At 34.0% G+C, this 16,211-nt stretch overlaps 1 protein-coding gene across 1 annotated transcript; it reads right to left on the minus strand.

The window, feature by feature from the left end:
* Positions 1-515: 515 nt before the first annotated feature.
* LOC144842183 (uncharacterized) lies at positions 516-16,202 on the minus strand. Its single transcript, XM_078698582.1, has 26 exons — positions 16,134-16,202; positions 15,256-15,489; positions 14,290-14,351; positions 13,993-14,128; positions 13,365-13,500; positions 12,822-12,906; positions 12,130-12,212; positions 10,266-10,365; positions 10,035-10,133; positions 9,771-9,874; positions 9,275-9,476; positions 8,733-8,841; positions 8,130-8,269; positions 7,870-8,023; positions 7,486-7,574; positions 6,912-7,022; positions 6,318-6,478; positions 5,887-5,986; positions 5,505-5,669; positions 4,952-5,071; positions 4,239-4,329; positions 3,819-3,949; positions 3,026-3,247; positions 2,277-2,362; positions 1,916-2,129; positions 516-1,779 (listed from the first exon to the last, which is right to left on the minus strand). Exons 2-26 carry the CDS (start codon positions 15,413-15,415, stop codon positions 1,711-1,713), a joined length of 3,129 nt encoding a protein of 1,042 aa, XP_078554708.1. The 5' UTR covers positions 15,416-15,489; positions 16,134-16,202; the 3' UTR covers positions 516-1,710.
* Positions 16,203-16,211: the final 9 nt, after the last annotated feature.

Raw genomic sequence — 16,211 nt, forward strand, 5'->3', positions numbered from 1 at the left:
ATACTATAATATATTATTGCTACACTTACAATAATAACCTTCAAACAATCAATGTCAGTTTTGTTTGTCTGCATATAAAACCTATAAATATTGAGTACTTTTTAAACAACTAGATGAGGAAATGTACACAGAATTTAAGGATCTGGCTTGGTAGACCTTTATTTCACGTTATTAGTATTCCTTTACGAGTGCCACTATTGAGAAGAGTTTGGGCGGTGAGTGGCCAAGCGGTTAAGACAATACCTTGCCATATTAACATCGGCCAGGGTTTGAGCCTCACTCACTCCATGGTTCTGGTGGTAGAACGAGTCTTCTTGGATAAGGACTATAAACCGTAGCCAGTACATCTTTCAAGACGAGTAGGGGGTTACCCCATTGTACTAATATACACACAGCCACTGTCACTCATCAAGAGCCCCTTGATTGTCAGCATACGCTGTTTAGGGTCACCCTCTATAAATAAGGTGTAATAAAATAAAATAAATAAGTCCCCTTCTCTAAATTCCGCCTCTGTGCTTACATGCATATACATGCGACCAACAACGTAATGTCACATCTAAAGGATGAGCCTATGAGAGTAAAGCATCTTGCCAAAGGATACAAACAGAACAGCACAGGCTCAAACTCCTGCCTTCATGCAAGTTGATGATACCTCATCGATCTCTCATAAATGTACTTAAATGAACTCATTAATCGTAATCAATACAAAAACATTTCCAGGATTTGATGTTACAAATGAGTCTTAAAGTGTAATTACTGAATTTAAGGAGTGGTGTACAATTCAAAACTAATATTTTGATTTCCTGGAGAGGGAATTAGTAGACAAAATGACACTTATTAAACTACCTCTTTATATTTTAATGGTAACATTAATTCTAGGTCTGCCTCTGATTTTATTCTTAAAATCTATTTTTATAAAATATTTTTTTTTTGTTTCACAGCAATTCGTCTTAAATGAATTTCAATAATTAATTGGCATTCCAATTATAATGTAGGAAATTCATTGCAGTTTCAGCAACACGGTATTAGTATTAGTTCATGGTGACAGCAACATAAATCTAAAATACGTTGTTTCGTATTATTCGTTTTTTCAGCATTCTATTTTGAAATTCCAATTACATTTCAGGAAATGTGCAACTGTGATTCCTGAAAAATGTGTAACTTCCAGTTGACCCCTATACTCTGCAATCTGTCTAGTTTCAAAATGTACTTTGTCCAAACTTCAATCATTCTCAAAAAAATGTAATCTCAACTTTATGAACCTGTGGAATATATTCTATAATGTAGGCTGTCAAGGTAGATGTTGGCCCTATCTAGTGGGAGTGTACGAAATGACTAAAGAAAGCCAGTGTTCATATAGGGCCAAGGGGTGATGACTGGCTAAAACAATGGCATCTCTCAGGCTCTCAAAGTAGATGTTGGCCCTATCTAGTGGGAGTGCGAGAGGCACAATGACTGGCCAAAACAATGGCATCTCTCAGGCTGTTAAAGTATGCATTGGCCCTATCTAGTGGGAGTGTGAGAAATGGCTAAACAAAGCCAGTGTTCACATACTGGTAGGGCTAAGGCGTGATGACTGGCCAAACAATGGCATGATCATCTAAGTTGAGTTGAACAATGTACATCCAAGTATAACTGATGAAAAAAACTAAGTCACCTCATTTGTCATCAGTCCTTCTATCCGGTGTACTTTCATTACTTGATGACTCCTCAACTCACCACTTCATTGGGTGGCTCTGAACCTTTGGTTTCATCTTGTTTTGCAGTCTCTTGTTTATTCTAAAAACAGAATCAAAAAACGATTTTTTTTGTAAATCTAATCAAAGAACATGTCACGTCGTTAATATTAAATTTGAAAAGAACGATAAATGAAAAACAACTTTTAAAGAGCTGAATAAAAGTAGGATATTTTTACCTGATCTATCAGATAAAAAGGATGCGAGCGATCAATTTTTTGATACTCGGTCATCAGATCATTGTCGAATTCTCCGTCTGTCAATTGAATAGCACTGTCAACAAGTTGCAGGACAAGACGTCTGAAGTAGGCAGTGGTGTGGCGATTATCTTGACCATCTAGTAAATCACGACTTGACCATGACCAGGTGTTAGAGGGCACTTTATTTTTCATCCTAAAACAAAAATAATTATAAGCAACTTAGGTATCTTTATTAATCAACAGGCCATCTTCTCTAAATACATTACCCCCTTTTCTGCCTCTAATCATAAATCTATTAATGTATTTAAGAGAATGATATAAAACCTAATTGGTGTCTCACCATGCTTTGTGTGCAGCATACATTTCACATCTGTTTTCTTCTGTGTTCTTGTCTGCTATGTCAATAATTTTGATACCTGACTGTTTCTATAAAAACAACATAGTAAAAATAATGAATTAGTAACACTTCAAAAAAAACCTAAAAAATTAGCGAAAATAACCTGCTTGACAGTTTCGTTGAAGAAGCTGTCTGAGCAGGACAGTGAAACTGTCAAGCAGGTTAGTTTTTTCTAATTTTTGTTTTTTCTAAAAAGAATTTACAATTTATTTTTAACTTCATTAGAAAGGTATGGCACAATGGTACAGGATATTGGACTAGCAAGTGAGAGGCATGGGTGGAGATCTGTCTGTGCCATATTGTTTGTATCCTTTTGCAAGACACTTTAATCTCATTTTCTCATCTTCTGGATGGGATGTAAAGCCATGGGTCATGTGTACATACATGCACAACGAAGGACTGTTTCAATATGTAAAGTTTATAATTGATAATAATAATTCCTACATTTAGTCATCACCTTTTGAGACCATCATATAATCTATTCAATTCAATTTATTCCGGATTTTACAATACAAACAATAACACATACATCACACATGCTAGACCCAGAGGACTCCATCAGCAAACTTAATCGCTATGAAATTCCTTTTACCTATATTCACACTAAAGGTAAAAAACATGAATTTTTCTAGACTACTTATAGACAAACAGACAGACTGATGTTACCAAAAGCAGACGGTAATAATACATACATTGCTGTAGTTAATGATTATCATTCTCCCCTGCGTACATGCTACATCCACCAATGACTGGTCTTCAATTGTTAAGTGCTTTGGACTGATGGTCAGTCCGTTGGCTGGTAGTGCACTTGTTTGCACAACAAGGGCGCCAGAATCAACAGAATACACATGCAGAAAATCAAGTACCTTCACAATTAGGTATTCAGATCCAGTAATATTGTATGCTCTAGAAATCTGATAAAAATAAGTAAATTACTCAATTAAAGACAAAATTGAATATTCAAAGATGAAATACATTTGAAATTGCATTTGTGGTTTAAACAGTGATGCGTTAGATACAAAGTATATCCTGCAACAATTTGTTTTACATTTTTAGGGAGCAGTAGACTAGATCTGTATACAGTAAATTCATGGTTTAATGTGATCAACACATTTAGCCAACCATGTGATTGGTTGGCTAAAATGTTATTCAGATGGTTTAAAACATACTGTAAACTCAATGTATTGATTGGAAACCACTATTAAAAGGACACTTTTTTGTTTTTGTGAAATGAACAAGAGCCAATATATGTTTTAACACTATGACCAACCTCCAGGAGACATGATCATCCCTATTAAGTGGACATTTTCCTGTAAAACCATTAGTGGGAAACATGTTTTAACACTGAATTCAACCTCTATCAGGCTACATAAAAATACAGATTCTTTGATGTACTCTTGATACCAGACCAGAGTCTGGACTACACAAAATTAGTGACTCAAGAGTAACCGTTTTATAGAGCCATCAGCAACAATGTTAATTTACCTGGAAACTACATACACCTTTATCCATGCAACTGGTGAACTCCAGTTGAGACAGACTGTATTGTATGTTGATTCTATAAGGTCTCACCTTCATTTTTGGTACATCAATTAACACAAAGCTAATGTGAGCACCTGAAATGGATGTATTGGAATGTTGAAAAAAATGTGTAAGTGATTCAAATATCGGATATTCACTGTTTTATCAAGATTTAAAAAGCATTAAAACCAACCCCTCTGTATTTTTCACAGGCCGACACTCATGGTATTTGCATTGGGACATTTTCCCCCTTAAGTTAAATGGAAAGGTCCCACAACAAATTTCTTGAAAACATCTCAACACAGGAATTCTCTGGTATCACACAGTTCAAGTTGGATGGCAATTTAGCTAGTAAGAGTAAATACTGGTTTACAATAAATATACCTTTAGGTGAACATTGCTTGAATAGTAACATGAAAACAAGCAGATTTCCATCAGAAGACAGTTTACACTCCAACATAGCTGAATATCCATTCTGTAAATAATATTTAGTAAAAATATTTAAGTATTTATTTAAATAGTGCTTTTAACAATCAACCAATTGTCCCAAAGTGCTTAATTACAAAGAGATGATAAAAGATGGGTTTTAAAAACTTCGATGGAAGGTGCATCTTAAATTGAATTAGGAAGATTGTTCCACAGTTTAGGAGCTGCAACTGCAAAAGGTTCGATCACCATCCAGGTGGAACAAAAAGTACAGATGTATTAGTAGTCGACCTAAGAGATCTTTTACAGACAGAAGATCTACGGATAATTAGGGTGGAAATATATGATGGCGATTGATCATGTGATTTATATGTATTTAACGTGGTAAATAAATGGTAAATTGTGTGTGTTTGTTTGTGTGTTTTTTTGTTTCTTTCTATATTTTTTAAAAGGATTACTCAAAAAGTTATTTCCCGATTATAATAAGATTTTAAAGGATGGTTTCATAGCTGTATGGGAACACATCATTAAATTTTCATATGCCTAGGCGGATGTTTGCATCCTCCATGAGAGCCCTTCTAGTTTGTTATTCAATTGTTTACTACAGTTGACTCTTCAAATATGGATTGGACACATACAGTATGAAGGAAAGGGAAAAACTATTCAATTACCGCTTTTTCTTTAAACTTGACTTTAGTATAGGACAAAAGCAGACTATTCATGGTATCTCTAACAACAACGTGGAAGTCACATCCATCAGGTGGTACTTCTTGAGGGCGCCAAATTTCAGTCTGTGAAATAATTAGAAGAAAAAAAGGCCAAATGCATTTGACCAGCTCATGATCACACATCTGTGAATATTATTCAACAACATTTCTTTCAATATTTACTTTTTTTGTCCCCCGACAAAATAATTCTTAAACAAATTTTGTTTGAATGCGCCATTTTAATGCCACATAATAGTTGTTCACTTTGACCAAAAATTGGATTGAAAAAAAATGTATAAATATATAATTATAAATAGTCAAATTGGTTGCCAGCCAATGGGTTTTTGGTTAAATTTAAACATTTCTTTTGTCATTTTATAAGTGAAAACATTTTTTTTCGTTTTTTTAAGTGATTAAAACTACAAAATGGCCTATTCAAAGTCAAATTGTATTAAACTTCATTTTTCATGTTTTTGAGGGACAATACATCGGACAAAACATTTGATATTAGTATTACCAGAGTTCCTTCATTATCATCTCTCTTCCTATGCCAACCAACAGTTCGTAATTTCAACCATGTAACTTCTTTTTCCATTTGCTTTCTATCCTCTTTCAGTTTCTCTAATAATGCTTTTTTTGTTGCTCTCTTCTTACTTTTATATGCATTCTCAGTAAACATGACCTATCATAATAATATTACATGATATTATCAGAAATAACATATATTTTTATTTTTTTTATTTTTTTATTTATTTTTACATATTTTTTAGTACTGAATACTTCTAATCTTTGATCTTATATGATAATAATTATCAAACATTTATATATACATTTATATGAACGACTATTTTGAGTTCTAATATATAATTGACAGCCATACTAAAGCATCAAAATCTCACCTGTGGCTCTTGATCATCAACTGCCACAAAGGTCTTCTCATCCATTACAAGACGGTAACGATGTAACGGCTCAAACCATCCAAAATGACTTAATTGCATTCTGCAATTGAAAATAAACTTATTTCGTAGGTAAAAATCATATATATTAATATAATAATTTACGCTTAACAATTGAAGTTATCTGATATATAAAAATAAGAAAAGAATTCAGTGGTCTAAGAAAAAAAAATGATTAAAATGAGTTTGTAGAGACTAGAATGTAGAATAAATTAATTGTGAAATCAATGCCAGCGAAGAATTATGAAGGAATTTAAGAGCAAAATCTAAAGTGATTCTTACCCTTTTAGCGAAAAAACAACTGTAACTTCCTCACAGCTTAATTTTAAGTTTCTTGTCTTAATTTTAAATATTCATATTATAATCTTTCTTACTTGTTATACTTCCAGATGTTGATATAACCCTTTGCATCAACTGACAAGAGGTTACCACAGTTACCAACACAGCCAAGGAGAACCAATGGATGTTCATGGCATCGAAATAAATCAGCTGGAATATCCTGGCTAATATAATTGGGCTGATGTTGCAGATTAACCTGGCCAAAGACAAAAATGATTACATAATAATGGTATACAAAATTAGTTAAAATAAATTGGAAACCAGACAATAAATCTTTCAAATATAGATATCCTGTATGCAAATACATATCATATGTATGAAAATATATACATGTATGCAAATAAATATCACATTTTATAAATGTATATACCTGTATATAAATCATGTATACAAATATATACTTGTATGCAAATAAATATTGTATATATGCAAATATATACAGTACCTGTATGCAAATAAATATTGTATGCAAATATACACATGTATGCAAATAAATATTGTATGTATGCATTACAAAATCACATGTGTACAAATACTGATCACAAAATTAGCATTTTTTTGGAATTAATTCAATATAAAAATTCAATAATTCAACAAGTTTCTGATTCTGTCCAAATTCATATATTCACCTTAGGAAAAGTGTTGACCTCTGATGACATTTCGTCAGATGCTGCAGCAATCAAAGGTTCAATATTGCATTTCAAAATGTCACCATTATCAAATCCAACAAGAAACTCATTCTGCAAAAAAACAAACATATTTTCTGTAATATTTTATTAGTAACGTAGAACCCCTATAGAACACAAAATCTCCCCTTAATAGGGCAGTCCCCTGAATAGCTGTAGTGTTGAAATCCCTATAGAACACAAAATCTCCCCTTAATAGGGCAGTCCCCTGAATAGCTGTAGTGTTGAAATCCCTATAGAACACAAAATCTCCCCTTAATAGGGCAGTCCCCTGAATAGCTGTAGTGTTGAAATCCCTATAGAACACAAAATCTCCCCTTAATAGGGCAGTCCCCTGAATAGCTGTAGTGTTGAAACATATAGTTCCCTTGTTTGTTTCACAAGAAAGTGTCCCTTCAATAATAATCCGTGGATAGATTTCTCAAAAGAGGGCATCTACTGTAGTAGATAAAATATTATGATTTTAAACTGAGCAGATGAAGATGGCAAAGGTTGAGTAGAAATGATTGTTACTTACTTGTGTGCCTAGTAATGTGTGACTTGGATAAAAACAAGACAGACTAGGACCAAGTGTAGCGGCATTAGTCCCACCTTCAGCAAGAGGACCTGTAAGTATTAAAAAAAGCACAAAAAAGGTTTATTAAACAGAGCATTGTCCAATAGTATTGTGGTTGCTGTTTTATCACAATGACTCTCTTTACATATTTTTATCTTAATATTGAAGACATTTTTATGAACATAAAAAGGCAGATAAATAAAAGGTTTGGTTCTAAACATCTTGTAAGCTACCATCTAACGTAAGCAAAGCAGAGACTTTCCCAGACCCCAAAGATGTGTGTTTTCAAGAAGTTTTTATCACATAATTTATATTTGTTGTGTATAAAATATAAACAACTTTTACCTTGCTTGAACTTGTAATCATTGGGTGCCAGTCGAGCATAGAGGGTCATTTGATGAGGAAGGGTATTTGTACGGCCTGCAGAGACTTCAAAGTCTTTTACATCTCTTTTAGTAGCAACACCTCCAGATGTCATTGACCATATATGGAGTGAACCCTAGAAAAGAAAATGTAAATAAAGACAAGGAGTAGTACAAGAAATAATAAGGTAATCAGTTATTATAATTTTTTCATTAGTAGCAATAATTTGTAGGCCTACATACCGATTCATTAATGGATATCAATCTTGAAGCATCCCAACTCCATTTGAGACTAATAATAGGATCACTGTAGATGCTGTCATTGCCTATTAGTCTTACAAGATGTATAGGGCTTGTCCATAAATCATACACTAATATATCACCTATTACAAAAAGAACAAATAAAGCATACATTATTTCAACACCTATATGGATAAAAAGCAATAAATTTTGCACAACTGCACACACTGAAATCAACTGCACACTGAAATAAACTGCACACTGAAATCAAATTCACACACTGAAAGCAACTTCACACACTGAAAGCAACTTCACACACTGAAATAAACTGCACACTGAAAGCAATTTCACATACTGAAATATAGTAAACTGCACACTGAAATAAACTGCACATTGAATTAAACTACACATAGTAAAATTAAATGCATACTGAAAAATCAACTGTCCATACTGAAAAATCAACTGTCCATACTGAAAAATCAACTTCACACACTGGAATCAATTGCACACACTGAAATCAACTGCACACATTGAATTCAATTTCACACCATAAAAAAAGCTATGCATGGAAAACTACACAAAAAAAGCAAGAATGGTCAGGCTTACCATGGGAATAACCAAAAGCCAGCAAACGATGATCAGGTGATAGTGATGACATCTCAACACCTTTAGATCTGCGAACAATTTTTATCTCATCCAACATAGGATACATTTTCTTCAAAAAAATTGAAACATAATAGGCATAAACTTTACTTCATTTTCTAATTTAAATTATATCACTCTATTGTTAAATAAGTTCATTTGGATCTGATAATATAATGCGATAAAAAGTTACTTCTATATGATCTAATATAATGTCAAGTTTGTAAGATGATATCGGTACTTACATTTCCAGAGAACTTGACGTTTCGCCTACTACTTATGCCTTGCTGTTAGTAGGCGAAACGTCAAGTTCTCTGGAAATGTAAGTACCGATATCATCTTACAAACTAGACATTACATTGGATCATATAGAAGTAACTTTTTATCACATTATATCACTCTATTTTCGGCAATCTAGTACTAGTAATGAAATCCAGCGATGTTTGTAAAAACAATTATTTAGCATATAGTTTAAAATGGCCGCAAAATGAAAGATTTTAGTCTACCTTCCAATATGCTAGTTCTTTTGTCCTAAAGATCCTCATGGCAGCAGGGTGTTCTTCATTCCTTTTCTCTTGCAGAACATCAGCATCTTGGAAGTGGAGAACTTTGATGTCATCATCAATGTCTTCACCAGACATGCCACTGACTTTATCCGCTTCTTCTAAAGTTGATGTAAGTTTTTGTGAATGAACCCAGATGTTGTCTCTGAAAGATATAGAAATATTTCTTTTAGAATTATTAAAATTTCTTCTAAATGCCTATTTATACTCAAACCAAATAAATAAAATAACACATTTACAGCTTAAGTTAACCTCACACACACAGAATTTTTAAGAAATCTATCCTCAATGAAGGAAGATGTCCGAGACACATGTGCAGAGAACAAAAGCATTTTGATTATTTTTTACACTTTTTTACAAATCTGTTTTTATAACTCAAATGACAGATTAGATTTCATTTAGATGGAGTCAAATGTATTTCAAACAAATTAATAAAAACCTTTTCTTTTGTCTTTCTTTCATCATTTGATGATATGTTCCTGTAACTAACGAGTATGCAGGGTCATTTTCCTCTCGACCTTCTTTCTTCTTGGTTGCTATGGCCTTCAAAAAATTAGAACAAAATAATGTAATAATCCTTTTACTCTGAAAGTGGCTGTACAACAGAAAGTTGTCCCATAACCACAGGGCACAATCAATTTTTCATTTGTCGACAATAAGTTGAAAATGGGTAGCTAGGTGACAAAACTAGACTAACACTTACTTCAGCAGAATTGATCACCAATAACTGTGTCATTGCTCTGATGCACGTCTCAGTGCTTAGATATTCCTCAGCAATTTCTAGGCTTAGCTTTGCAGAAACCTAGATAAATAAGTAATACAATCTTTAATTGGTTAGAATCGGAATCAATTAAGAAAAGTCATTCAAATGGCAGAAGTTCTTTTAAAAAATCCTTATACAGTATCTATTTTAAATGATGGGTATTGGGCTTACCTCTAGAATAATTTCTTCCATCATTAAATGGCAAATCTTCTCTTTAGTCAGTTGTTCCTTGTGTTCTTGAATTCTCTTCTCCTCAAGGTCTAAAATTCGACTACATCACGACCAAATTAAGTTAAATTACATTTATTGATACAATGAATTAAAAGTTGAATAGATGAAAGTGGTGAAAGTTTTGATGTATTGTTCTGATACATCGTTCAATGCATCATTCCGATACATAGTTCTGATGTATTGTTTTGATGCATTGTTCTGATACATCGTTCAATGCATCATTCCGATACATAGTTCTGATGTATTGTTTTGATGCATTGTTCTGATACATCGTTCAATGCATCATTCCGATACATAGTTCTGATGTATTGTTTTGATGCATTGTTCGGATACATCGTTCAATGCATCATTCCGATACATAGTTCTGATGTATTGTTTTGATGCATTGTTCTGATACATCGTTCAATGCATCATTCCGATACATAGTTCTGATGTATTGTTTTGATGCATTGTTTGGATACATCGTTCAATGCATCATTCCGATACATAGTTCTGATGTATTGTTTTGATGCATTGTTCTGATACATCGTTCAATGCATCATTCCGATACATAGTTCTGATGTATTGTCTTGATGCATTGTTCTGATACATCGTTCAATGCATCATTTCGATACATAGTTCTGATGTATTGTTTTGATGCATTGTTCTGATACATCGTTCAATGCATCATTCCGATACATAGTTCTGATGTATTGTTTTGATGCATTGTTCTGATACATCGTTCAATGCATCATTCCGATACATAGTTCTGATGTATTGTTTAGATGCATTGTTCTGATACATCGTTCAATGCATCATTCCGATACATAGTTCTGATGTATTGTTTTGATGCATTGTTCCGATACATCGTTCAATGCATCATTCCGATACATAGTTCTGATGTATTGTTTTGATGCATTTTTCTGATACATCGTTCAATGCATCATTCCAATACATAGTTCTGATGTATTGTTTTTATACATTGTTCTGATACATCGTTTAATGCATCATTCCAATACATAGTTCTGATGTATTGTTTTGATGCATTGTTCTGATACATCGTTCAATGCATCATTCCGATACATAGTTCTGATGTATTGTTTTGATGCATTGTTCTGATACATCGTTCAATGCTTCATTCCGATACATAGTGCTGATGTATTGTTTTGATGCATTGTTCTGATACATCGTTCAATGCATCATTCCGATACATAGTTCTGATGTATTGTTTTGATGCATTGTTCTGATACATCGTTCAATGCATCATTCCGATACATAGTTCTGATGTATTGTTTTGATGCATTGTTCCGATACATAGTTCTGATGTATTGTTTTTATTCACCATTCTGATGGTTAAATAGTACTTAATTTACAGAGCCTCTAAGCGGTGTACATATTATTACCCCGGTCATGTTTGCATCAAACACGTATGGAAACATACTCCCATAATGTTGCAGCCTCAGCACAGTTGTGTTTATACCAGATACCCACTTGTACACATGGGTGGAAAGAGGCAAACATGAGTAAAATGTCTTGAGCGTTGGATTCGTCCAACACACTGCGCCACACGCAGTCTGATGCATTAAGCTCTGTCTACACTACCAAACTTTATGTGACAACAAAAATGTGATGTGCCCATATATGGACATAATGATGTCATATCACTACCATATTTAAGCATATCACTGCCATATTTAGGCACAAACTGGTGTAGACAGAGCTTTAGTTCCATGTATTATTCTGATGTATTATTCACATGTGTCAATTGTATGTATACATCGTCTTGATGCATTATTCAAATACATGAATATCTTTTAAAGGATACGTGGTATTCAGTCTATCTTGCATCCATTTTTCAGGTTCAAAGAGCATGATTCCATCGGCGACTTCAACCAAAATATCACGAACCTGAATAAAAAAAAATGACATTAAAAAATAAAGAAACTGCAAGAATTAAATGATGTTATCTATTTGGTATTGCAGAAAGATCTAGATGGCATTTAAATGTAAGGTGAAGAGCAGAGAATGAGAAGCATGTTTATGTCAGTGAACTAGGTAATTTAATACCGTTGAATACTGTGGCTATGAGCACTCACTTGCTAAATCCAGGGGCCCTGGAGCTTATGGGGAAAACGCCAAAGTGTTGGACAGTCACTTAGGGTTCCTATACCAGGGGCCTCAGGTCTCTATGTTACGCCACTGGTTGAATGATAAAACATCAAACTGTAATAGAATCCGATAACATGAGTCACCTCATTAACGTTAACCCACTCGAAAGATGCACTAGGTTCTTTGAAGTGCGCATGAGCTAGATGTGTAAATTGGACCTATGGTTTTACGAGAAGACTATTTCTACCACCAGAACCATGGAGAGAGTGCGCCTCGAACCCTTGTCGATGGTAAGACTATGTAATTATGGTTACACTCTCTTAACCACTCGGCCACTCACTCACTAATACTTAAGAAACTAGAACCACCCACTACTACACCACAATTCCCTATCCTGATTCTCCTTACCATGTGGTAGGTCTGTGATTGGTGAGGTTCATATGACCAGCCTTCTAAATGTTGAGGGTTTCTACGCATCTTTTCTACTTCACGTCTAAACAGTAAAAATCAAATTCAAGATAAATGGCAGTTTGCATTTAAAATCAGACGTAGCCAAGAACAACTTTGATGAAGCTAATGCCAACATTGATGGCTGTATTATGGTGCTTGTAAGGGCCTCCTTATTTAGTGGTAGTAAGCAGTTTTTTTAAACACAGATGAAAGCTAATGTTAATATCCATGGCAATATGGTATTTGTTTTATCATGTAACCATGTTAAATATGATACCACATACTTCAGGTGGTCAACTGGACCTCAGAAAGTTGTCTCTTGGAGAAATCATTAATTTGAGTCTATTTGTAATTGTACAGGCCTATCAATGTTGTTTTGTTTGTTTTTTATTACAGCACAAAAACCACCTTTTGGACACTATTCTGGGGACACCGCTATTAAGGGACACTTTGTAAGCTTGTATAACTTTCTTCTGCAATTGATTATGTAAAATATAATACCGTCTCAGTTCAATGTCACGTTGTAATTTTGGAATCTTTGCTTCCGTTCTGATAGCATACGCCTCCATTTCACTTGTTTCCATTGCAAGTGGTTCTTCAGCTAGCTTATACTGACCATTAGACTTCTCAATGGGATCTTAAACAAAGACAATCTTTTATTTATAATATCTACAAAAGATGGAGGAATGATAGGAGAAAAGAAGTGAAGCTAGGCTTTTGAAACTGAAACCAACTCAACTAGTTGCACGTAAGTGCACTCAAGTCGACTTCTAAGCAACTGATGAGAACAGATAAGATCTAGTGTTCGAGAGTGTTGAAATCGACATATGTAACTGATTGTAACTAAAGTAGTAGTTACAATTGAAAGTTATTTAAGGAACCAGTGTGCACGAACATTTGTGCCGACATTGAACTGATCACAACTGGTGCCAGCTACCAGTATAACCACAGGAAAGGAGAAAATATACAACTCAACTGTTTATTATTATAGAAACAAATTTTGGGCAACCATGATTTGATTTGCAGTGCTAATGTCAACAAAGTTGAGTTATTTTCAGTTTTATTTAGACACAAGCCCACCTTAAAACAAGAATTTTAATCTAGCATGATTACATTAAAAAGTACAAACCTAATACTGTGTAATTAGGAATTCTCCATCTGTCTTTTGAAGCCTGCATTTTATCCGTCTCATCCTGCAACCGTACCCTCTCTTCGTTTAGTTTCCCACGGTCTGTTCGGTAAATCGCAAGTTCATCTTTCAAGTCCTACATATTATTATATTAAAACAAATAAATTATCCCCCAATAGTTGTTTTTTTAAATATATTATTTACTGACTATGTATTTAGTGATTGAAGACAACGGCACAATGAAAACTTCCTGCACACTATTGGGAATTTAAATGATTATAAAAATATAAACAATACCTTCTTTCTTTTTGCGAGCACATCCTTCAGAACAGTTTCATTTTTCTGTCCAATTCCATTTGCTGTTGAAAGAAAAAAAGGATATAATACAGTAGAAACCTCTTTTGGTATATCTATTATTGGTAACTTTACTGAAAATGATAAGAAAAATATTGAGAGACCACGTAAAATTGCACAACGTATTATTAAAGCTGATCTAACGCCTTGTTCATTTATCTATGAAAAGAGTATTTTAAAAAAAGTAAACAATATTATGGAAGACCCCACTCATCCGTTACATTACTGTTATAACTTAAATAGATCAGGTATTAGGCTACGACCTCCAAGAGCAAATCTTTGCAGAACTATAAAATCCTTCGTTGTAAATAGTATTCATATTTTTAATTCTAATGTAAGACGATAATGCAATTTTTAAATAGTTTTACATTTTTAACAGTATTTTTAACTTTTTATCTTGTATTTTTAATCTGTTATAATACTGCACGTTTTAAATTGTTGCAATATTGTTGTTTTAATCTACCAAGCAAAGTGAATTTCCATTTTTATGGACAAATAAAATTTCTTGAATCTTGAATCTTGAATCTCTATTGATGGCACAACCCTATCAAGAGGACACTTGTGAAATGTATGATTATTGGAAATATACTGTATGTGATAACACTAAAATCAATTCTTATTCAGCGGACATCTCTCAACTTTTTTGGATCTTGAAGGTGTCCCGTTAATAGAGGTTAGTGGCGTAACGGCTATGAGTGCTCACTGGCTAAACTCAAGGGCTTATGGGGGCCCCGGAGATTATGGGGCCACTGAGCAGTGCCCAGAGGAAAAAACAGGCATTAAAATAATATCGAAAAGGGATAAAAATGACGGAGACCTCCAGCGTTGGAGGGCCACTTAAGGTTCCTAAACCAGGGGCCTCAGGTCTCTACTTTACACCACTGATAGAAGTTCAAATAAATGAATTACCATGATGGTTATTTGGAGTAGCTCTCCTATTGTCAAATATTTGAGGTTCTTTGTAACGATTCAATTCAGAGTTTGAAGTTTGTAGTCGGTGCAATAGCTGGGCTTGGTTGTGTAACAGTTTATTAGCTGGAGACTGTGAGTAATGATTGGTAGCACTCATTATTGTCAGGGTACGTTGTCAAGTGGCTTGCAAAACTCTTTTCTAACTCACTGTAGACATGTTCAAAAATGTTTCTGAAATATATAAGCATTTTGTAAGTTAAGAAATGTGTATAACATACATTTTTTAGGTAATTAATTTGTGATGCAAGTAATAATATGACTTATCACTCTTTTCCTAAAAGTATATACAATTTGTTCTACTTTGTCGTATCGTATTAAAAATTACACACATTAATTAAGGATGTTTATGATATTATCACTAGTACAGTAAACTCTCTAGTTAGACCCTACTACTAGTACTAGGCGCGCCTATGCATACATATTATTAGTAGGTATATTTCTCTGTAAATTGTTATTTGGGAAAATGTCAAGCCTTGACTCAAGGTCTGTTGATTTGTTCGAGTGTGGAATGGGATTTTGGACACTTGAAACAAGCAGAATGACCTAGCCTAGGCCTAGTAGCCCTCTAGCCTAGTAAGTATGGTAGCCGATGATCACTCCCTCCGGCCCTGGCTGCCTGGTGGTACAGACAGTACTCTCTGGCTGGGCACACTGTGCACAGTACTGCTGTGTGCAGAGGCCTAGATAGGAGCTTTAGATGTCTAGTCCTAAACAGCTACACGCCTGCTATGCTTATCATTCAGTCTTATTAGATCTATAATAACTGTATCAGTTTCAAGACTAAAATGTCTTATATAATATAATTATCTACGGACCACTTGTTGTTTTTCTGGTTGGTATGGACGCCGTGATTTTTCCAATTAATCAGCAGCTGTTTATTTTTGTATCGTATG

The sequence above is a fragment of the Antedon bifida genome, chromosome 5 (genome assembly GCF_963402885.1).
Source record: "Antedon bifida chromosome 5, ecAntBifi1.1, whole genome shotgun sequence".
In the NCBI taxonomy this organism is placed as follows: Eukaryota; Metazoa; Echinodermata; class Crinoidea; order Comatulida; family Antedonidae; genus Antedon; species Antedon bifida.

What these genes read in the sequence shown, in the direction of transcription:
- LOC144842183 (XM_078698582.1), bottom strand. Translation starts at nt 15,415, where the DNA reads ATGAGTGCTACCAATCATTACTCACAGTCTCCAGCTAATAAACTGTTA. An exon ending in CGTGACATTGAACTGAGACG is followed by an intron (nt 12,907 to 13,364) that starts GTATTATATTTT and finishes TTTACTGTTTAG; the next exon opens with ACGTGAAGTAGAAAAGATGC. An exon ending in ATGATAATGAAGGAACTCTG is followed by an intron (nt 5,072 to 5,504) that starts GTAATACTAATA and finishes ATTATTTCACAG; the next exon opens with ACTGAAATTTGGCGCCCTCA.